The sequence below is a fragment of the Argiope bruennichi genome, chromosome 9, assembly GCF_947563725.1.
Source record: "Argiope bruennichi chromosome 9, qqArgBrue1.1, whole genome shotgun sequence".
Taxonomy (NCBI): domain Eukaryota; kingdom Metazoa; phylum Arthropoda; class Arachnida; order Araneae; family Araneidae; genus Argiope; species Argiope bruennichi.
The window spans coordinates 99,883,179-99,908,233 of NC_079159.1; the positions used below are offsets into that span (position 1 = coordinate 99,883,179).

At 29.8% G+C, this 25,055-nt stretch overlaps 1 protein-coding gene across 1 annotated transcript in view; it reads left to right on the forward strand.

Annotated features, from left to right (window-relative positions):
• LOC129983748 (uncharacterized protein ZK1073.1-like) overlaps positions 1-25,055 on the forward strand; it is a 65,960-nt gene that overhangs the window by 23,387 nt on the left and 17,518 nt on the right. The window contains exon 2 of the mRNA XM_056093360.1: positions 4,345-4,395. Within this exon, the coding sequence (XP_055949335.1) occupies positions 4,345-4,395 (51 nt within the window). The remainder of the gene's footprint in view (positions 1-4,344; positions 4,396-25,055) is intronic.

A 25,055-nucleotide genomic window follows, 5' to 3' on the forward strand; every position in this document is an offset into this window, starting at 1 on the left:
TTCCGGGAGTGTGGTGGTCTTGTGGTAAGGTCTTAGTTTCGGAACTGGAAGATTGTGAGTTTGAAATTCGATTTCATTAAGCGATTACATACATGCGAGCTTGAAGTTCGTGGGTCGTACACATTCTTATTGGTATGATATGACATCGAAATTCGAAGAATAGTTTGCTCATGTATCATCCTCGCCATTTGATCAAAAGTTACAATGATCTTTCAATCCCGAAATAACATCTGTTTTGTGTTTTCGGTACAGGATATTAATTTAATGAATTTTTCATTCTAAGCAAATTTTGTTGATAGTTCAATTTCAGAATTTGACTGGAAATTTTACATGAATTTTGAATCTGTCTTAAATTCTAAGATTATTATGATTCCATTCAATTTATAGTAACAATGTAAACAAATGTGGGATTTTTTTATATTATTGTTTGTATTTTCTCTCATATTTTATTGCAGGATTCACTCTTAAGTTTTCAGGTTGAAATTCGTTCATTAATTAAAATTGAATTAAGTATAACCATATTGTTTCTAAATAAAGTCTCTTTAAATGTTCATTTCATCAGTCTCTTTCTGATATAAACTAATCAATGTTATCTTTTTTTAAACTTCAATGAATTTTTTGCATTAAAAAATATTAATTTTATTTAGTTTTATAACATAAAATAAACATATCAAAAGTTAAACTTTTGTATAGAAACAACTGATGAGTTTTTAATTTTTTGTGTCAAAGAAAAATGGGTTGTTGCTTCATTTGGTTTGGAACAGTACTTTTCAGATTTTATGTATGCATATGTCCTTTTCTTTCGACTCATGCATTCCATACATAATATGAAAATAATGTTCCTTCTTTAATGTGCCGTTCGCTGTAGATATACATGGTTAATATGTTATTTTTCAAATTCATAGAATAAAATATAAAATACAAATATAAAAGTTTTCGAAATATATTTTAAATACCAAATTGATTGTGTTATAGAGCATTTTAAGGAAATTCAAAAAGAGATAGGCAAAATATATTTTTGATATATTTTTGCGAACAACGTTATTTTAATTGTTTTTGCTTCAGATTCTCAATTAAAAAATATTCCTTATATAAATTTATCTAATAATGTAGCCGGAATGTTTTGTTCACTTTGTTTTCAAAATCTATTTTACATAAGTTATGATATTTTGAATGTACAATTCGTTAATGATCTGTAGCATATATTTATTTAAAATTCCGCTTAACGTGTGGTAATTTCGTGTGAAGGAAAGAATCTCAAAGAATCCATTAAAACTTTGTGTGAATACCATAATGACAAAATATTCAAAATTCATTTAGCATTAAATGATGGTTGGAATAAATAAATAAAAAAACTAGCGAATGAGGATGAAGGGGAGCAAAGATTTCCATTCCCTAATAATTGAAATTTACTTCCGTGAATTTATTACCCACCTTGTATCGGACGGCCTGCAGAGGGGTCCTCCAGTTCGTAATGACGTCACAGGCGACGTCGGTGCTGAGTTTCCTGACGTCAGTGGCGGCAAAGGGATGCGGTTCGGGTAAAGGTCATGCAGTTCTAAAACATTGAAATCCCCCTTCTCCGAATATTCTGAGGATTCGCTATATATCCTTTTTAACAAGGACTGAGCTTAATTTCAGACATTATCTTTTAGAAGTACTTTTAGTAGTTTTCACCGATACTAAAGGGTATGTTCCCACTCTCGGTGGGGCTTTAAAAATTTTATTAAATAGAATTTGAATTTGCTAGGTTTGGATTTTGCTTGAATTTGAGGAACTATTTTGGCAATTGGTTTACCATTAAAATATTCGAATCGATGGTTCCATTGCTGAGTTTAATGGTAAAACCAATTTCTGTTAATAAAAGTGTAGATTCGTTAAATTTTGATAATAAATATATTTCTCCCCCTTTTCCGATTTTGGATGGATATTTTAGCCAATTTCTTCTTCGATATAATTTTAACTCTTTTATTGCGATATAAAAAATTTCAAAATTAAAATTAAGAAAATAATTCATATGTCATCAAATAAGATATTGTATGGCTGCTAAAACTTTTTTAATTTCCTTTTTCCATCAAAATAAATTTCCAAAACTCGATGTTCCGTCATATTAGAAGGCAACTAAATTGCTGAATTTATTAAAAATGTTTAATATTAGATATTCAGAAAGAATTATCAGATGGATATCATATTTTATTATCGATATAAAATATTTAAAGCTATTTTAACATTTTCGGAAACCAAAGAAGTTATTTGAAGATCATTGGAATATCAAGCAATCCATAAAAAAATGTACTTTAATCGCTCAGCTAAGGTGTTTAAAATATCGATTAAGATTACAATTAATCCGTAATAATGAATGGGAGTAAATCTTTTTGGATAACTTTCTCGCTATCCATTTAAATGCAGTTATCAGTGGGATAAGTCTAGATAATGCATACTTGTCGCTAAATCTCTCTCCATCTTACAAATAGTTGTTGTGGTTTTTAATTCTTTTATGTTGAGCGTCGCTGGCCAATTATTTCAAATAATCTGAGCTTCTTACCTTAAACATCAACAATTCGATTAATGCAAGTGCTTCGTATTGCATATAGCAGATTTATGTTGAATCCATCATATGCTACATTTATTAATTATCTAGAAATTTGCGCTTTTTGTAAAGATTAATTATAAGTTGCAATGCTAATGCGGAGTGTTCTTATTGTAAAATATTTATCATTTATATTTTTTTTAATCATTATTTTTTTATATCTAAATACTAGTCGCTATACTCGTGCCTGCTTTTATTTGTTGTATATATAAGCAAAAATAAAATATATGAAATTTATTAATATTTTTAATAATAAATTATTATTAAAGTTCTTTCCTTTTATAAAAGCTTTAAAGATTGTCTTGAATATCTTTATAGATATTGAATTTTTTTCATTAATCGCTTTATTGACCCTAGAGTTTCAGTGCAAAATGTTACATTAAAAGATTTCTAAATTTGAGAAACATATAATAAATTTATTTCAAAAATAGATATTTTAATAAGGTTATTGATAAATATCCGTCACGAAACAAAGAAATTTTAAGACACCCTGTTCAAAATACTTTAGTTTAATTAAAAGCTTCCATTAATAAGAACGGGTTTTGTTTATAATATTTTAATAAATTCAATATAAAATCGGCTTTGTAAATGAATTGATGATTTTTCTTCTCCGTTTTTTTTAATTATCGTTTTATGCAAGATAATAGTATAACAATGAAAATCATAAACTTTGCAAACGTTGTAAAAACACATTTGAAGAAATTTTAGTAAGAAATATTTCAAAAAAGAATTCTTATTTCCTTAAAATTTAAGAAAAGTCCACTTGGTGAAAAATGGGAAAATAGCAAATGTTGTGAAAATGAAGTAGAAAACTTTGGGTTTTGAATTTTGTGCACAACATATCTTATCGTTGGATTTATCTTTTGAAGACAAGACTGGGAAAATGCAAGTCTGGAAAAATTTATCATTGTTATGACTTGCTGAATTGCATCATAAACTCATTTTAAATATGAAGTCTTTTTGAAATTTTTGTTTTAAACAAAAGGAAATTTGTAATGGCATATTATGATGGAAATGTGTCTGGAATGATTCTTCTTGGCATTATCAGCGTGAAAAAAAAACTTTTTAAGTAGATTCCTTATTATAAGAATACTATAGTGTTTATGATACGATTTCAAATTTCTGTTTAAGAAAAGTATAACTATAGTAATTTCAGTTGCATTTGAATTTAGAAGAGATATGTTGTAGAAAGGGTAAGTTTCCATCAAGTTCGTAGATGAACCATTCAGCTCAAAGAGATACGAAATACGAAGAGATAAGAGATACGAAGGTTGCAAATTTCATTTCTTCATCCCTTGCTATAGAAAATAGAAAGATAATTTAAGCTTAAAATGTTTTCTATAATTCCCATTTCTAAGGTTAAGGGTTGAAAAGAAAATTTCACCTTCTAACTTAGGGATGTGTGTGTGTTTATTTTTGTTGTTATTGTTTTAATTCAAGAAAGTTGACCTATTTATGGAAAGTTCATTAACTGGCTTTCTCTCCCCCTTTTTCATGATTATAACTTTATGAAATTTGTGATGGAAATGATGGAGGAAGTGAATTTTTCCCCCACATCTCCGACTAAGAGAAGTCTACCTCCATTTCCCAGTTTGTCCAAGAGGGTTTTTATTCTTTAACTTCGCGATTAAACAAAATGTATTGTCAAATTCTTGCATTACTTAACTCAGAAAACTATTTACTGTAAAAATTTTAATTATTTTTAAAGAATACTTTCTTAATCACTTAATTAATCTTCTTTTCTTTCTTTCTAGCACTTGGAAGTTGAAACCAATAAATGTGGAAAAATACATATCTACGTCCAAGTAAGTAAAATAGTTTGTGTTTTTCTTAAATATATAAATATTCAACCACTATGCCTGCTCAAAGCAATCTTAAATTGCTTCAAACATTTTGTGCCTTTAGCAACCAAAATCTCACCACCAAGAAACAGTAACAAAATTTGTTTCTCTGTTTATAAAGTATTGATTAAAAAAGTTCCGAATTTCAGAATAGTGGTCCACTGATTAATCGGATCTGAGGAGATTTCTTAGAATTAATTATCGGATTTCTTTGTGTTCAATAAAAATCAATAACCTTCTGTGTACCTTCCCAATTAAACTGTTAGTTTCTTTTTCTTTTCGGATATTTTCAAACGAAAGGTGAAAAATCAGGATTCTAGAAGAATCTCAATTTAACTTTTTTTTTAAATCAATGAAATTGAGTAACCTGACCGGTAAAACTTATGACTAGAATCAGAATTTTCAATATTGTAAAATGATCTTGGTAGGAAAAAGCAACGGCGAAACTATCTTCTAGATCTCACTGTATATTCTTATCCCTGTTATCGCATACATATAACCATGTAATTTTTTATAATATTGAGGAAATTGCTTTACCTGAATAACTGTTGTTTTATATGGAAATACAGAATATATGTTAAGTGTTGTTATTCCAAATTTATAGTAAACATTTATTTGAACCATTTGTTTTGATAGAAGAGTGTTCATTTTTTTAACGTAATAATTAAAATTATAAAGGTTTTTAAAATAATACTTTTAATATTTTAGTTTTAAAGTATTTTTAGTATTTAGTATTAAATTTTAGCATTTAGTGATTTTTTTAGTTCAAAATCGCTGTGAAATCGTCTGAAAATTTGTTTGCTTCATTTTAAACGAGTAGAACTTAAAATTTGGTGTCATTTTCTTTCAGATGTATATATTTATATCTATATACTAGGCGAAATCAAAGAGTCAGCCCTTTAGCCGCAACTACTATACCTATTTCGTCGTTTCTTATTTCGTATTATAGCTCATGACCTTAGATACAACGCCACCGTTTGCCTGACCCCCCTCCCTTCATCATCCACTACTTTCAAAAGAAATCGCACAATAGAACAATGAAAGAAACCGTGCTTAACAAGTGGTCCGATTTCATCTATGTCAACATTTTACTAGCATAGTTAATAATCACAATATTTTGTTTGTTCTGGTGATGTAATTTAAAACAGTACTCTGTTTTATTGTGATAAGATGTAGTTCTTAGAAGTTGGTAGACATGACTTGATACTATTAATATGGTAAGCGAACTGGTCGCCGAAGGCGGCTAGAGTTTCATAAAAAGTGGTGAATATTAAAAAAGCACAGTAAATGTTTAAAACTTGAGCATATAGAATTTAAAAACACTCGATATTAGCTTTCAATTTGTAGAAATTATACATTAGAATTCATTATATAATAAACAATACCGGTAAGTATGGGGGACTTCGTGAAAAGTTTGTCTTCTTAAAAAAAAAATCCAATTTTCTGAAACTGCAAGCCTTCAAGAAATAAAAATTTAGTCCAAGCAAGATTTTAGAATGGAGAACATTTCGAGTCATTTCTTGTATTTAAAAAAAAAGAAAGGAAAATAAGGTTGTATGACCTTTAGAAAGGGCATTCGGAAAACATAGTATCCCGTTTTTTAACCATATATGGCATGTATGACTGTTATTAATTTCATATTTCTTTTTTCGTTCGGTTACTGAGTGGGCTTGAATGTTATCCGTAATGACACGACTTGAAGGATGTCAGTCTAAATGCCGACAGCAGTTTTCAATTCTCTGATGCAATCGGTGCTCTCTTCATGTCAATGGATATTAATGATCGTATTCCATTTCATTGAATGGATAGCTTTTGGGCCTGTTGCATATTTGGTTTCCTTTCCTTTTTTTAACGCCCCTATTTTTTGAGAATTAATGGATGTTTCCTCTGTATCCTTCTTAAAAATTCAGATTAAATCGTGTATAATCTTTTTAATCCTCTATAACTGTGAAAGAAAAAAATCTTGAATTAAATTAGTACCAATATATATATATATATATATATATATATATATATATATCAAAAAAATCGTGGAGGAATTGTAAATAAAACTTTCATAATAATATATTTGAGGTCACTTTTCTGAATATTTCTGAAGCTAAATTTAACTAAAGAAAAACCATTTTACATGTATGTTTTACTTTTAGACAAAATTATTTTCGGAGACATTGAAATAATATAAATTGTATTTTCTGTTCTGCAGAATTGCTGTCATGCATTTGATGTAATCTTTTATGTTTATTTGTAAGTGCAGTTTTTAGAAACAAAGCCCAAGAAACTGCATCTCATGAACTTTGTTATGCCCGTTTCTTTCATATTTTGATTTTATTCAATTAAATGTAAGATTAAAATTTTCTAATAATTAAATCTTTAAAAGAATCATATGGAATCTTTTATTATTCATCTAATTCAGCATAAAACATTTATTTTTTGAAAGCAATTGCGTCTAAAAAGTTTTTTTGGATATTTAAAGCTTGGAACTATTGAATATACGAGTATTTTCCTTCCAAATTAAACGAACCATATTTTTTGTTTACGTGAGATTTTTTATTTGTTTACTGACAAAACAGTAAATATTTCAAAAACTTTATTCCGCATGTTTAAATCTTTTTTTGTTGTTTTTGCCGTTTTTTGGGGAGGGGGGGGGGATCCAGATGACCTTCCCATGGTCGAAGTAACTCTAAATTACAGTATTTCTCCCGGTTTGAAAAAACATACGAAATGTATCATTCTTTTAAATAAAGTGTCTGGTTTTACCTTATATGTAAATAGTTCATATTAAATTTACAATAATTCAATCTATATTTTCAATAATTTCTACAAAGAATTTTTTTTTTTATTTCAGTCTCTACTAAACATAAAATGCAAACATTTCTATTTTAGAGAATTAATGGTATTTTAATATTGTAATTTTTCGTAGAAATATTAAGTTCCGTTATGTGTGAACCCGTCTATCAAAGATGTAAATAATAAAATTATCAACATATCAGCCGTATCGGTTCGTTCTATTTCAGTCTAATTTCTCAATATTCCCCAGTCCAGGAAAAATTGTTCCCTTTAAACAATCTAAGAGTCCAGGTTGAAAAACATTAAATCGAGTCATTTAAGTTAGACAGAGCACTGTAAAACTTGTTCCACTGCTGTAACCTAACGATTGCAAAAAAACCTCCAGTGGCTTCCTAGTAATGTATTTTAATATATTATTTCTGAATGCGATTAAATTATTACTTTAGAATATCCTAAAATGATAAATAATTGAATAAATAAAAAAATCCCATGCATATCTGCAGTATTGATCCACCTAAGTTTATCGGTTGAAGTTATTTACGACCAGCATGAGTCATTTTATTCACCATTTTTTGGAACGATCCAAGCTCAATTTCATTTGTATCAGTTTTTATGCTAGAGTTAAATCTCGCTTCACACGTGACTCTCCCGTGAGCTCATAAATAAAGTCATTTTTTTTACGATTCATATTGGTGCTTATGGATCATTAGTGGAAAGATTTTATTCATAAATAGAAAGTGTCACGAGTTTTCTATGGATTCCATCATGAAAAGGAATTTGATCGGAGATTGGAACCAATAAATGGTGGTGGTTGAATGTTCTGAAATATCCATTAAACGTGTGAAGTTAAGATTCCATAATATTCTATATTTTGGATTCTATTTATCTTTTATTGCAATAAATAAATTGTTTTCAGTTTGAAATATTGAGGATACAGCTTTTTGAATTAATTTTAATAAGTACGCATTTGAAATAATTGTTCAGTCTTGCACTTCTTATAATGAGTCTGGAATTTGAGTATTTTATTAAAATACTTCTCGTCTTTGTTAAATTATTTTTAACAGTTACATTTTATTCTGATCTAATAGAATGCCTTTCTTTAATTTGATTTCATTAAGTTTTAATATTCTTTCATTTCTGTCCATCGGCACATTCCTAACTGATATATAAATTTAGAATCGCTGTTGTAAACATTTTTAAAAGTCCAATCCTTGATTTTAAAAAATTAAAGGAACGATCCTAGAAATAATCTTAATTTAAATAGAAGCAAAGGAATTAGAAACGATATATTTATGTTAAGCTTTTATGTATAATGGCTTCTTCTTTAGTAATGATTTTATTTGTATAAATTCTTATTTCAAATACGCTTCTCACAATCCTTTTGACTACCGAGATAAAAAAAATATATATATTCATTTCCTCACCATATGCTGTGTTCCTTTCTGCTTTCCTCGTGAAAAGTCTTTCCATGTACTCCCCCTTTTTCGCTGTTTCCCTTCATCGTTCTTCCGGGATTAATCCTGGCTATAGCCAATTGCCCGTAGTGAAGCTTTAGTACCACGCAAGTCCAACCAATCCAGTTCTATTGCCTGTATAGTGTTCGAAAGAGGTTTTAGCTTCGTCTCCGTCCAGCTTCGACAAAAGGGATAAATATGTCTTTAGGCGGTTACATGAGAACTGGAAAGGCAGAGTATGTTCTTCTAGTGTATTCTAGATAATTTTTGCCTGCAATGCTACAACTGGCTTAGAAAAGTGCTGCAACTATTTTAGATGTCTTTTCTCCAGAATTTTAAACTGACTTGCTTCAAGATGTAGTAAATAATAAATGAAAAAATTTGTTATTCAAGAAGCGTTGCCATAATGTTTTGAAAAAAAAAAATAAACATCTGTTTTCTGTATGCAATAATAAAGTTAAACACACTTCATTAAAATTATTGTGGTGGATGGTAAATATATTATCGATTTACAAAACTCGCTATATACAGCTATTTTGATTAATTATGTTAATTTAAGTAAATATATCGACTTAGTTAAAAAAATTATTAATATCTTATTCGAAGCTAAAGAATTATTTATAGGCAGCTGTACGAAATTTTATGGATTTCTTCTCGCAGGATTGTTTAATTGGTTTTAGAAAAAAAAATAATCAGCATTTGGAAAGATGATAATTATTATTAAATTCCAGTTGTTAAAATGAAAATAGATAAATCTTTAATAATAAAATACTAGATTGTTCTCCCTACACATTTTGCATGATACTTAGTGAAAGATAAACATTGTAATAATGTATTCGATAGTTTTGCGAGATGCCTGCCAATTATTCAATTGAATTTAAGTGTCATTATATGTTATGCAGTTAATATTTTTATTCTAGATTTTTACATACCTGAAGATTGCGTTTGTTTTTATAGGCATCAGTTTTTCTTCTATATTTATATTTTATTCAATCTAACGAAAATCTTTTAAAGTATTGAAATTCTTTTCGTTTTACAGAACTCAGTTCATCAAAAGAACTGATGACAAGTCCTTAATTAACACTTTTACAGCGATTGTAAATAGTTTGAATAATTTTAGTCTTAACAATCGATTTTTTCCCCTTTAAATATATGTGTTCTACCAATGTTTGCTAAAAAAAAGTTGCATTTTTTTAAAGATCATTGTTTATGGAAAGTTATTCATAATTTACAGGGAACGAAATTAAAAGGGCGTGAAATTGTCCTTAGCAGACTCATTTAGAATGTATATTCCATTGATCGTGCTATTCTGGATAGTGGTTACTAATTATATGAATTGGAATCTGTTATGTGGAAAATGAAATGTAATAACTTTTGTACCATTTATGATATTAAAAGTTTACTGTTTTTAACATTTGTTTATGATATTAAAAGCCCTAAAATAAGAATTGCTTATTTCTTCTGACGATTATTTCTTCTAAAATGAGAACTGCTAACTTTCCATTGCAGTGTTTTCGAAATGCGTCTAAAAGTGGCCATCCGAAAGAAGGGATGAAATTTCAATGAATTGCATTACAAATTATTTTATGTAATGAATATTCTTCATCCTCTTGGCGAGCATAAATCATTACATATACAGTAACATTTTATTCTGTCAAAAATATTTTTAAAAAAGAAATGAACATATCTTATTTTTCTCCTACCACCTTCTGATTTGATATTTTTCTTTTTTTGACCTCTATTGCCTCACTTGCCACCTGCACCAATTTATCTCCGATTCTTGATAAGCATTTGATGAAAATTTTAACTACCCTAAAACCGCCATAAATATCCATGTTGCGCCACACCAAAATTGTTTATAACTTTCCAGCAAGCAGTTTATGCAATTGGGTAATTAACTTCCACTTTTCCTTCTTATCCGGAAGAGTGGAGCTCTCTCACAGATCGATAGGCCACGGCGTCCTCAAGTCCAAGTGATGATTTTGCTTCCTCTACTATCTGATGATACTGTCTCTGCAGGATGGGCTTGATGTTACTCGAATAAGCCGTTACTACATGTTTTATGGGCCGAACTGTGATCAAGCTAAGTGAAACGATAACTCACCCGGGGCTGAAGTAGATTCTAAATGATGACAAAATTGGTTTCCGCTTTCCTACTCTTGCAGAACTTTAAAATTAAATTTAACCGAGTCTTTGCATACGTTTGACGTGGTATATGTCTCATGAAGCCAATTAGCTTTAGTTTAGAAAACGTGTTTTGGGAAATTTGGAAACTGTAGTTCAATAAATTCCATTTATTTAAACTTAAGACTGTAAGAATAATACATTAAGACATTTCATTGCCTGCCTCCTGGCCTAGGGGTAGCTCGTCTTCCCCTTGATCTGGGCGTCCTGGGTTCGAGTCCTGATTCGAGCATGGTTGTTCTCTTCCCTATGTTCTATTTGTGGGGTGTGTCAAAGAACCCCCCTGCAAAAAGGGGTTATGCAAACGAGCATGTGAATGTCATCTTCATATGAGCAAAGAGTCAGACTTCTTCCCTCGGGTGCTCAGGGGTCTTTACCCTCAGAAGCTACTGCACCCCTCTTTCTCCGTTCTCTTGGATTTGGTTCGAATTGTTCAATCCAAGGGGAATAAGCAACAGATATTTCAGTAATGTTTTTTTTTTTTTATCTTAGAAATTCTAAGATCCATCACAATTAGGTTAAATACAAAAGTTAACGCTCTAGGTTCTCCGTCTAGAGCTCAACTATAACAATTACTTTTCATAACTGCATGAAATCTTAATCTACCGCGATCGTACTAATGACCAAAATTCCAATGATATCTTCAGTGTTTTGAAATGTCCGGTACATTTGGATTTAAAAGTACCACTTAAATACACTTCTTTGGAAGTGCGAAGTATGAAAAATCTTCTTCGATTTTTTGCATTGAGAACTGTATTAAAGGGGAGAAAATACATACTGACATCTTATTTCACACTGATCTTTATATACAAATCACTTATATTTGAGCTCTATTAAAACTAAAACTAATTTATTATTTAATCGCAATAATATTTCGTATATTTTACTCAAAACTATATATATATATATATATAATATAATTTGTATATTTACCTTCTTTTGAACCCTTTTGAAGGATTTTTTTCTCATTTTAGAAGCATTTGCTTGCAAATTGATTGAAGATAGATGAAATAAAAGAAAACGAAAAATCAATGTAATTCAGAAAAACATAAATCTTTTTTTTATAGAAATGGATCAATTTCTTAAGAAGGAAATCGTTAGCATCCATAGTGCAAATAAATCACGTGAAAAGAACAATAAAAAATCTGGCGAATTATTAACCAAAAAATGAACAAAATAAAGATTTTCATTTATTACTTCGTTTGTACAAACTTGATAGAATTGATAAGTATTTATTTAAAGATATATTTAATTAAAAATAAATATTAATAAAAACAGTTTATATGAACAAATTTTTGTTAGTATGCTAAAAAGTAGATTAATTTGCAGTTATTTGTGCAGTTTAATATTTTTCGCAGGGTAACAGTCTCGTGATCCGAGGTTCTCAAGGCCGCTACACTGCACAGTCATTCGCAAATTCAAAACTTTATTCCATGAAAGATTTAGTTTAGTTGGGTACTAATGCAGTTTGGCTACTAACTGAACTTATACAGCTCACTAACTTTTAAGAATAATTACTTTAGAAGGGGGAAAGTATTTGATATTAAATTCCTCTGTATTTAATACCATGGCTTAAAAATCGTTTGGAATTTTTAAAAGGAATGAATAAATTTATTTTATGCAGAATCCTACTCTCTTCACTTGCTTAGAAAATGAAAAGGAATTTAAATATCTCGTCGGATATTCAAAGTATGGTTTGGAAGTTTGATGTGTAAATTTCAGCCTCTTGAGTTGTTCTCGTCTTCTGCTTATTGTTTAGAATTATAAGATTCGTCTCCTAATAGCCCTCATGTAATAATTTAAATATGGAATGTAAATCTAAATTTGTATGAGGCATATGATCTCCTTTCCTTTTTGAAAGGTCAGGGATTGATACTTTGTTATTGTGATTCCAGGACAAAATAATCGTTCTAGTTTAAGTACAGTCAAAGCATGTTGCAAACTGTATTATTCTTGTCATAGGGTATTGAACTTCGTTTTAGTGTAGGCTTCGGTTCTCGGCAGAATCTTCCTCTTCCTGTTATTCTTCTATTTATACAACGGTCATAGGATAGCACTGAACTGAAATGTACGAGTATAAGATTACATTATCAAAATAAAAACACTGATCATACCATCTGAATCTTAACTTCATTTGATCTGCATTGAAGTAAAGTTTCAAAATATAATTTTTGTGTTTAAATATTTATATCATCACCATAATTGAGTTTGCATTATTGAATTAAAAACATACGCAACGTACTTAAAGTTAATAAAATATAATGGCATCAATTGAGTCTGTTTTGTCGTCCCACAATGTGTGTTCATTGAAATGATGACATCCTAAGACTGTCTCAAAACTTTTTCTTACTTTCTTCAATGTGCTTCAAAGCAGAGATAAAAATGACTGTTTCGTAAACACAATATATTTGAATTTTACACGCAGTGAATCTTATGTAGCATCAAAATTTATTATTTCCATGCATCAAGTTTTTGCTGATGTTTCAATATTATCAAATGAATTTAAATTTTCTTATGATAAATTTTAATAATTTTTCGGGATTTTCCTTGTTACAAAAAAATTCTTTTAAAATAATAATGACTGTATATACCAAAATATATATTATATATAATATATAAAAATATCACTGTATATGACCAAAAGTAATATATTTAAATTTTCAGTGAGAATCTGCCATCAATCGTGATATCTAAATAAATTTGTTTACATTTTCTTCGGATCTAATCTTTTCAATGGACAAATGTGTCAACATAATTTATTATGAAGTCTTGTATAAGATTGTGCTTTTTCTCTTTCATGATTATTCGTTTCTAGTTTCAATTTTCAGTGGCTCTTCATGTCCGTGTTGTAATGAAAAAGACTAGAAAGCATGACACTGCACTAAAATTATAAAACGCGTTTGTAGGTGTTTGCGGTTGTTTATGGGTCATCCTTTTTCATTTATTGAATAGAATTCTTCGGTGGTTGATTGATTGGTCACTGGATTCAATTTCTGCTTCCGCTTCCTGTAAAATCTCATTTTAACAACAGCCTGATTGTGTTTTAGTGTTTTAATTTTTTGAACTCGGTTTTATTTCTATGCTTCCATTGTATTAAATTCTCTTCTGGTATGTTTCTATGTCCTCTTTTGTAATATAGTTTTTTTTTATTCTCTTTTGCATCGACAGTATTTGGAAAAGGGCCAAGATTTTTTATGAAGATGCTATATGGATTTATACACTCTACGATCAAAGATGTCGATTTATCTTGAAAATCCACATATTCATGCCGTTTGTGTGCACAACCACATTTCAGTGTTACATAGATATTCTGTTATTATGTAGATTACTGTGATATTACACCGGCATCCTGGCATAGGGGGTAGCACGTTTTCCCCGTGATCTGGGCGTCCCGGTTCGAGCATGGTTGATCTTCTGTGTTCTATTTGTGAGGTCTGTGAATGTGTCCCCCTGTAAAAAGGGGTTGTGCAAGCGAATGCGACACATGAAGTAGCCAAGTCGTACTCTTGGCCCTAGTTGACGCTACTGAAGAAACAAGAGACGCTCACTCGGCTTAAATCGCTGACAGATAACCATCAGCGGGTTTGTGAAGTGCCATAAGTCACAACACAACAACAATTGTGATATTATAGATATACCCCTGAGACTCCTCCCATGTTTGCAGATATTTAACGAGAGATTCCGATTTTTGCAGATATTAACTGAGTCTTTTCCCACATATATTTGCAGATATTTTAAAGAGTATTTCTGTTTTGAATATCTGAGCAATGTTACTAAGCTTGTTTTGTCGTAATTGGAGAAAATATTTGTTACAGAATTTTTTTTTCTTCATACAAACGTGAGAAGGAATTCGATTTCTCAAAGATTTTCGGAATTGTAAAGTTGGATAAGAAAAGTATAGAATGTTATCAATTATTTTCTCGTACGCTACCGAGCGCCTATAAAATAAAAAAAAAATGAGCATGAACAATTCGGAAATAAAATAAAATTAAACACGAATATTACATTTTTGATATATTTTAAATTAACTCCAGTTAATATGTAGTTGGCTTAGATCAAATATACACTAAATTAAAAATTTTCATGTATGAATCTTGTTAGGCATGCTTCATATAGTGCAAAACTGTTATTAATTTCATTTTGAAAAAGTAAATTTGTCATAAATTTTAAATATTATACTACATTGCAAAATATAAATTGCATTGAGTTCTTTTGAAAAATAGTCTTGCGACTTTGCATTAATTTCATCCATTGCAAGCGATTTTTTTCTTCTGTTCATTTAATAATTAAGGTTCTTTTTTGATATACGTTTCATTTTTTAGACTTTAATAAAACAGCCGCATCATAATTAATTCGCATATGCATTGTTAAGATCCTTTTTTTTTTCTCGGCAAATTGATGTTGCTAAGGAACTCTTGATTAAAGGAATTCCGTTAATCACTTGACTACGCTTTCGTGGATTTTTATTCATCGTTCATTAGAACATGAACGAGCAAGCAAGATATTAAAATGATTTGAGAATCAATATAGTCAATATATTTTGCGCGCTGATGCATTGCATTATATTTTTAAAAAAATTCGTGTTAAATTTATTTTTCTTTGATTATCTATAAATCAGAAATAGTCTTAAGAACTATAATAGCACAGGAAAGATTTCTATAATAAATCTAAAGAAATTGCGAGAAAAAAATGAAATAAAAATATTATAAAGAAGTGAAATTTGCCATCACAAATTTCAAGTTATCATGTGAAAACATTCGAGGAATTGCTTAGAGCTAGAAAGCGATATTTGAAACTCGGAATCGAAACGGAGACATTTTGCGTTGAACGTTGACGGTTGTGATTCAGAATCCAAATGGACCGTTCTGTGTTTGAAGTTGAGTGTTGCGATTGAGAATCTGCAACACACTGCGTACGTTTACGCTTTCTTCGTTCCCGTTGTAAAGCTATTTTACGTTCATGTTTAATTCGATCAGCTTCTAGTTTTAAATTTTCATCATTCGTTTTTGTTGATCGAGGGTTTTGTCTCTGAAGGTTTTGTTCCGGCCTCTGTTTGCTCTTTCGTTCCCTTTGCAAGGCTTCATCGGGAGAAAGCTTAGGAAGCCCAATTAAGATTTATTCATTGCCTACGCGATTTCGAGCTTCAACCCCCCCCCCAACCAAAACAGCATCATGTTCTTTTTCCGTTCTGTTCCTAATAACATAAGAGACGTAAATGTGGTGTTGTTCGATAGAGGACATCGAGTAGTGTGTATCATAGTCGAGTAGTCGTAAAGAGTTTTTTCCAAACACAAGGTCGAAAACCTCGCTCGAAAATTCAAATTTTCAACTTTGACAGCCCGTAACTCGCGAATCACTCAGAGTAGCAACGTGAAACTTGTATCGTTACGTGCATTTTGGCGAGTACTATCCAACGATAGAAGCAAATGCAATGTAACTCGAATTTGTAAATTTCGAGATCCGCTCTCGGACACTATCGAGACCAGAGTTTCAGTAAAAATGTCATTCGACTCTATTCATCGAGATGAGTGTTTAGACGGGTCGCACTCGTCTCTACATTGCATAGAATCGGATATATAACAACTTTCTGTCTGACCGGAAGTTGACGTCATCGACATCCCTAGGCCCATAGAAACTCTATGGTATCGATCGAACATTGATTTGACCAATATTAAGCAAAATCCACGCTGCGCATGCGCAACGGATCCAATTCTTTGAGGGGGGGTAGAGGACCTCACAGGGGTACTTCTAAGTGAAAACTCCATGTCTCTAACATATATAGTTTTCGAGATGCAACGAAAATTATCTGCGCATGCGCAGTAGATGACTCCATGATGGGATCTTTTATAGCCCCGTAGGATTACTATGGTGGAAACTCCATTTCTCTAACAGCAGGTCAACCTTTTAGAAACGCATCTGCTTTCAAAGAAGCATACATAGTAATAATGCAATATTGGTAGAAGCAGGTGAAGATGAATATTGCCATTTATGCTTTATTCATTGCCTACGCGATTTCGAGCTTCAATTATTCAAAACCCCGTAACAAAAACAACATCATGTTCTCACATAGCAAGATAGAGGAAAGAAACCACGTGTCTTTGCAGCCATTTAATTGCGTTTATTTTTTCTCACTATATATGCTATATATATTCCAAGTAAAGTGTGAAGAACTGGAGAAGAACATTCAAGATAAATTCTACTTCCCAAGCTTCTACAGATAACGAGAAATAAATAAAATGATTACTTCTCAGAACTCTGGTTAATAAATAAATTCTTTTATCTAATTTGATAGAAAAGCCGTTGCTAAAAGTGACCTTTTTACACTGTTCTACCAGCATCTAATCAAATCTTTGTTTTATTTCATGGCATCTGCTATCACGGTAAGCTGTTGATGTGGGAACATCAAAACGAGTTCTATCTGTGAGATTAAATAGCTTCCACCGTACGATTTAGCCATTTTTTTTTTCTGAGGAGATTGATATTTTACGTAATCTACTCTTTTGACAGGCTATATGAGATATCATCTCAATCTTTTTGATAATATGCGCCCGTGTTATTTTTCCAAGGCTCTAAAATAATTGCAAACATATTTATATAAATGAGGAATTATCTATCAAATGCCTTTGATTGCATCTTTTGTATTTCTAAATTCACAACATGCTTTAATGAAATTAAAAAAACAAATGTTCTTGGGAAAATAAGGTATTTATTTTCATAATTATGTAAACTAATAATGGAGATTTGGCTAATTTTTTTATATATAACGAAGATATATGGTTGCTTAGCGTGCATTTGGAGCAAATTTTAATCTTTCCCATTGCAATTTTAAGATATAAAAATGTAGTTTCAGCACTTGCAATAATCTTAATATTTCAATGAATTCCGTCTTGAAATCATTAAGTTTGTTTATCAAAATATAAGAATATTTATTAAAGAATCTAATGATTAACAGCTAATAATCAAAAATTACTTAGAAAATAAATTACAATTATTTCATATGTAAAAAATGAGGCACAATAAAAGATTAAATGTTGTAGAGTGGGTTTTCTTTTTTACTCATTTGCCAAATTAAATATCACCTCAATCCTTTTATCATGGATATGATATAGAAATAGTTGATACTTAAATTCTTCTCAGATGTATATTTAAAACTCTTTACTTTTTGGACCAATATGTAGATAGTCATTAATCAATATAAATAAAACAGATGCTCATAAACAGTTCGTAGAAATTCGAACTACTGAACAGGTTGTTTTTCAAATCCTGTACGTAAATGCTTTTGGAACTTTTATTAAATGTTTTATAACAAATAATGGAATGGATAATTTATAAAACTAATAAAAATAAATATAATATTTATAATATAATCAATCATATTTTATATAAAACTGATTTTTTTTACATAAAAAATATTGCATATTCTTTTAACAATTGCAATTTATGCATATGTTGGTATTTTGCTTATTTTAATACTAAACACATGATACACCATCACGTACTCATCAAAAATTGAAATGATTGTTGCAACCTTTTCCTTTATTATAACTACTTCCAATTTCCTCGCAAATTACTGAAAAATGCAGAAGGTTTTAGATAAAGTTTCATGTCGATCTAATTATTCTTGTTATTATGATAAAGGGCATGAAAATTTTTTTTATCTTAATCAACGACTGATATTAATTAATTTAAAACAAAAAAATTCTTAATTAAATTAACGATCCGTTTCTGAAATCAGACGAAAACTATTTTGATATGGACTATTACTGAACCGTGATCAGATGTCGAGACTGACATCTTGAGGAACACCCCATCTCAAAACTTCCATTCTACACCTGGAGAGGGTTGTTTTAATGTACACCAATTTTTGGTGGAATTGGATTTACTCACAAATTTCTTATATGCAAGCTGACTTCGTCATCAAGTTACTACAATATTTATTTAAAATAAGAATAATTGTTAGATGATGATGTCATTTAAAATGATTATACCGTACATTTTATCTTCGAAAGTAGAGTTCTTTGGTATTGCAATATTTACTTTGGAAAAATAATCGGAGTAAGTGAGATTTATACTATATAATCTTTATGCCTGTATATACATAAAAAAAATTGTCGGTCGTCATTTCTATTCGATTTCGAAATACTCGAGTTAAAAAAAAAAGGTCTAGAAGGGATTTTTATCTCTGCTCTTCGTAAAAGTGAAGGTAAAACTTTGCCCTTTCAGATATCGCATAGGCAATCAAGTGAACTGAAAATAGTAAAGAAACTGTAGTACTCTATCGTGTTTATTTTCTTTTTTTCTTTTATCAGGAAACATGATAAAAAGACATTTTATAAACAAAGAAATGATAAAGTACTCCGAGAAGTCCTTGATGAGTAGATATTCTTCAGTTGAGGCAATACGAGATTTTTTTCGATTCACTTTTTACTAATGAACTTTCTAGAAAAGTTGGACTAGGCAGAAGAATTATGTGCTTGAACTTGACTTGCATGTAGTATCTACGAACAGTTACCGAGTATTTCGCGATGCATTGAAAATAACTGGAAGAAATTCTTATGAAACGTGCATTTCTTTCATATTGTGACGACTCTTTCATGAGATTTGGCGCGTATGTTATTTCGAATTAACTAATGCACCCAGCATGACTCGTCTTGAGAATATTTTTGTTTGTTAATTGACAAAAAGTTAAATAATTAATGAATCTGAAAAATTTTCTTGTTTCAATATTTGTTAGAAAGTTTGAAATATTTCTAATAAAGTTTTATATTATCACATTATTAAATCAACTTTTGAAGATTATATTGTGTAAATGTAATTTTCCGGAAAATAAAAATATATTCTTTATTCAATGGAATGTCAACACCCAATTAAATAGCCACATTTTTAATGTACAATATTTCCAATTTTAAAAAAAAATACTTTTTTATAAAATATTATAATATACCAAATTTTCTTATTGACCATGACTTCATTTTTAATTAAAAATGAGAACTTCAACCATCCAACAAAACTATTTTTAAATTTCGCAGCTTCTCGAAAGATTAGATTTATCAAATAATTTTTTAAAGCCGCGAAAATGACTTTTTTTTTATTTAAATCAGTAATTATTTTTTAAAGAAAATGCAAAATTTGGTGAAACATTGAAAGTAGCGAGAGGCAAATATAAAATAATTTGAAATATTAAGAAAATTTTCACAGAATGGGAATGAAATAATCTTTATTCTGTATATGAAAATATAGTTTTTAATTAACAAAAAATCTAATTGTCACGAAATCTATATTAAAATCTTCCTTATTTTTCATGACATTTGGGAAAAAAGTTTTTGTTTGGTAATTTGTATTTCTACAGCTTGCAAACTATATATGAATTTCAAGTGATTTTATTTCGAAGCAGAAAGTTTTTGATTTTCGAATCAGCTGTTCAGATACAATATATATATATAATATAATATTGCATTAAAATCATCCTTGTATTATTATTAAGGTTTCATTAAGTTTCATTTAAGGTATTATTAAGGTTTCATTTATTATTTTTTGTATCAATATGAAATTTGATTGTAATAATAATGATAGTTTCAGTACACTTTCTTTTCTTTCCTAATTCATTGAAAAATATGTTGAATTCTTTTGAAAGTCAGGAAGATTGTAATTGATTTAAATCTTTTATTATTAGCATTTTTGTGAATTTTTTTAACATATTTGCAAATAATTATCTTAAAATTTCACATTTTTTTAATGTCTTGATTTGCCTTGCTGTAAACTAACAAAAAAGATGGATTTTCATAATATTATGTAAATATTGCATAAATTCGTATCAGAAATCCAACTTTGTATAATTATTACAGAAGTTATTTCTCGATAAGAAAAATCTGTATTTTTAAGGATGCATATTTTTATTGGCACAATTTCTTTTCATCGAAATAGACAAGTAAAATGCTTCAGATTATAATGATTTATTAAACTAAATAAACTGCTTGTTCAATTTTAAATAAAATTATTAGTGAAGCTGCTTATTAATGAAACTTGGAATTCAGTTTTAATTTTATTTCTATCTTATATTGTTATATATAGTTCAAGCTCTCGCTGCTGTGTTGCATCCTCAGTATAAGATTTTACTTAACTTGCTTATGTCGAATATATTGTCTTTAAAAAATATTGAATTTCTCGTAATTAAAACGAAACATATCAAATTGCGACCCTGAATCTTATTGGCAACAGTCTCTTTCTGATAAGAATATTTTTTTTTTTGGGGGGGGGGGTTAAGAATAAGAATTATTATTATTTTTTTTTTGTTTGTTTGTTTGTTTTGTTAAGAATAAGAATTATTTTTTTTTCTGTTCTGTTCTATTAAGAATAAGAAATGGAAACGTTTGTCAGTATCTACTAATTCTCTTGAAATATAATTACTTACAAAAAGAATCTTGCAAAGTTTTAGTGCTTTTTCGATAAATAATTAGGAATATTTTTAAATTTTGACTTATTGTATGTTTGCAGTATAAACTGATAGTTAGTTATTTTGGTTATAACTTTAGAAATTTTAAATTAGAAAATTAGTTATTTTAAATTAGAAAATTAGTTATTTTTAAAGCAAACAATCTTTAATCCATTCTTCTTTTGTTTATTTATGAATTTTAAAACTCAATAGTGAAGTCGGGCCATTTTGTTTATGGCAGCTTAAAATTGAAGTTTTTCTAGGATACTTTATAATGGGTATTCAAAATGGCTACCAAATCAATAGTCGTTTCTCTCTTTATAGGCCTCTAAAATTTGTTATTCTTTCTGATGACAGAGCTCTTAAGATATAATAAAAAAACAGCTCTGAAAATGTGATTGCAAAAATCTTCTCTAAATGGTATACACCCATCAAAATTGGTCATTTGGTAATGTTGAAAAAGTGTACATTTTTAAAAAGAATAATATATTTTTTTCTAATGTATATTTCTTCCTTTTCGATTCATGGACATGAGCATTTTTATTTACCGATCCAATAAGTCTGTTTTCTACTGATGATCAAATATAATGCCTCGTATCTGCAGGTCTATTAAGCGATGTCGGGCAATTCGAACGGAAATCACTGGCGCCAATCGTGCGATGCAACTCAATAGATTATCGGTATCAATTCCTTGCACACCAGTCTCCAAGAAACCCCAGATTATCGATTTTCTATACTTTCTTTATTTTTTTAGTAACCGCTCGAAACGGAGGAAGATTTTTTTTTTTTATGTTGATGCGTTTTCTGGTTGATTCTTCGAAATTCTTATCGGAATTTTATTAGATTTTTTTTTCTTTGATGGCACGAGTTAACGTCTTTTGAGATAATCTTAGTGCATTCGAGATTGCGGCAAAGTTGTAATATTTTTACTCATCATATAAGTCATTAATGGCAGCAGAAAGTGAGTAGGCTTATTTTCAACGATTCAAGGTATGCTGGTTACTTGGCGACTGCGAATTCCTAACTTTAATTTCTTGTATAAGAAATGAACAAAGAAGGTATTTTAATCGGCAAAAAATTCGGCCTTCAGATTGTGATAAATCTTCAGCTCAGACTTTCTAAATCCTAAAAAACATTTTTGGGATCATGTTTATTTGTGAATGCAGAAATTCAAAAATTCGACGAGATAGTAGGCTTCAAATTAAGTATGTGATCCATATATCAAACTTTGTCATATTTTGTAAGAAATTCATCTCCTGGATATTTGTCTATATTAGCGTCATAACTCAAACGTAAATAACTAGACGGAGGAAAATTTAGAATGTAATATATGTGGATGAAGATTGGAAAGTATACATCACTAATTTCGTATATCCATTTCAAATTTTGAATGCAATCTATTGAAGAGTTGGTCGTCTGCTTATTTGCTAGCGAGTGAACGCGATAGTTCGAAAACCCATCGACTTAGAAAAATGAAATTTGGTATGTGATTTTATAATAAATTTGACCTGCATTAAATGTTTGGCCTAATCGTTAGAAAAGAGGATAGCAAAATTTCATATTCACCACTGTACTTTGAAGCGCCAAACGAACCATATTATGAAGGTATTTGGAAAGATTAGGGGAAAACATATTTCCGCTGTTCAGTCACATGTTAAATTCAAGATTGAATTTAAATATGCAAAACCTTAGCATTCCTTTGCAATCAAAAACTTATTAAATACATTAGGATTTTGTTAAATGTATTCGCCAGAATTGCTTGAAAAGTTTTTAATAATTTGTTCGATTTTCGTCAAAACTGAATCTTTTATTTACCTTGATGTGTAATTTCTGCTATTAGATTTTATCCTTCTGCTTTTACAATAAGCTATATAATTCCAGGTTATATATTTTGTTCTGTCTTCTAGCTTATAATGTATAGGTTTACGAGGTCTTCACAAAGAAGAATTAAACTTTAGCCAGTGGGAATAGTATCCCAAAACTTTCTCTTAAACACTCTAATAAATGGACTTGGGTATTATCAACAATGTCATTGACGAACAATAATTACGAAGAAACTTATTAATGCGCGATCTTCATCGATTTTTTTAGTAATTAATCTCCGGAATGCAGCTAAAACACAAGAACCGCAAAACAATAAGTGCATGTTAGGCATCTTTTTTTCCCGATCGAATGAAACTTAGGCAGAGAACTACAATATTAGTAAGAATATCACATATCGAATGTCATTGATTTAAGTCATTTTTTTTAATTATTATTTTAAGCTATCGCGTTTACATGCATGTGAAAGTACAGTCCGACAGATGGTCAATCCCTTGATGAATTTTGTTTCAAATTTGTTATTTATCTGCAGTTTTGACGTTAAATCTGTTTTACTAAAGCTTATCCGTCTATACTCTTTGTTTTATAATTGTCATGTTAATTTATATTTGAATAGCAGAATGTGCATCCAAAGGAAACATTCTGCTGTCCTGATTATGTGTGATCAGATGAAATAGATTAAGAAAATTGCAACAATCCCAGATATATTTCCATAATTTTGAATAAGCAAAAGGTCGCCCTTCCATGAGAAAACAACTTGAAAAATCTGTAACATCTCTAGATTATTACGTAGCTATGTATTCTTCCCTATCTTTGTTTGTTATCCTTTCATTTTGTTTCTCTTTGTATAAACGGCATGGGCAAATGAAAGGTCGGAAGATATTTTTTCCCTGTTTATTATACCAATCTATTTTTTTCATGGCCTCAGAGGAGTCGAGCATAGACGCCAGGGCAATGTCATTTTATGCCTCATTGGTTGAAAAGACGAATAATGATCAGACGTCTGTCGAGATCCTGAAGACACGCATCTCTGGTTAAGTCAATTCAGCCTTATTTGTAGATTATGTCGGTTGCGTAATAATCGTGAGTGGACATTAATATATCCAGATAACCTAAGAAAAAAAATCGTATGTATTCATATACCTTATGCGTATGAGATAACGTCATGCATTGCAGTTTTATTCATGTAGCAATTATTGCTCCCTATATAAAAACTCTGTCCATTCTCATTAACGTTTAAGAGAATTGATGATAATCCCCTCCCCTGAGATATATAGGGGGGGGGGAGCATTAGCTGAAAGAATTACGCAATACGGGTTGATTGTCTGTAAGTTTGTACTTTCAGAAACATATAAACGCAATGATTTAAATATATCAATTGGGTATAGGATTTTGTGTCTACTAGTGCAATTTTGTGTCAATCGATTGAGAAAAAAGTGTTTAAAACATAAATTCGATTTTTGGATAATACGAACCGATTGCCAGGGATTAATCGCCAAATAACTCGCCAAGGATGACATGATAGATTTAGTAAAAATACTAAATTCACGCCAAAAGTTAATATTTTGTGACTATTGTACAGCCAGTACCTTGTAGGCATTCTTTGGAAGCATATGCACAATAATTCAGTTAATCAGCTAGATTAGAAAATAAAGTTTTGAAATTTAAATTTAAATTTTTGACAGCGAGGAATTTGAAAATTTTCTTAAATACGCTTTCTCAAAATTGTGGCACAGTATCGATCAGCCTACCAAACAGTTTCTTTTTATCTAAATCTACGGCGTTCGATATGCATATATCTCTCGCATTTAAAGCAATTTCATAACTATTCAAATTACTTTATTTCGGAAACGAATAAGAATGTATTGCCAATTTAAAGCAGAATCGAAATAATGTGTTTATTTATAAAATGTACAGAAATTTATAGGCCAAGGAGAGAAGGGGAG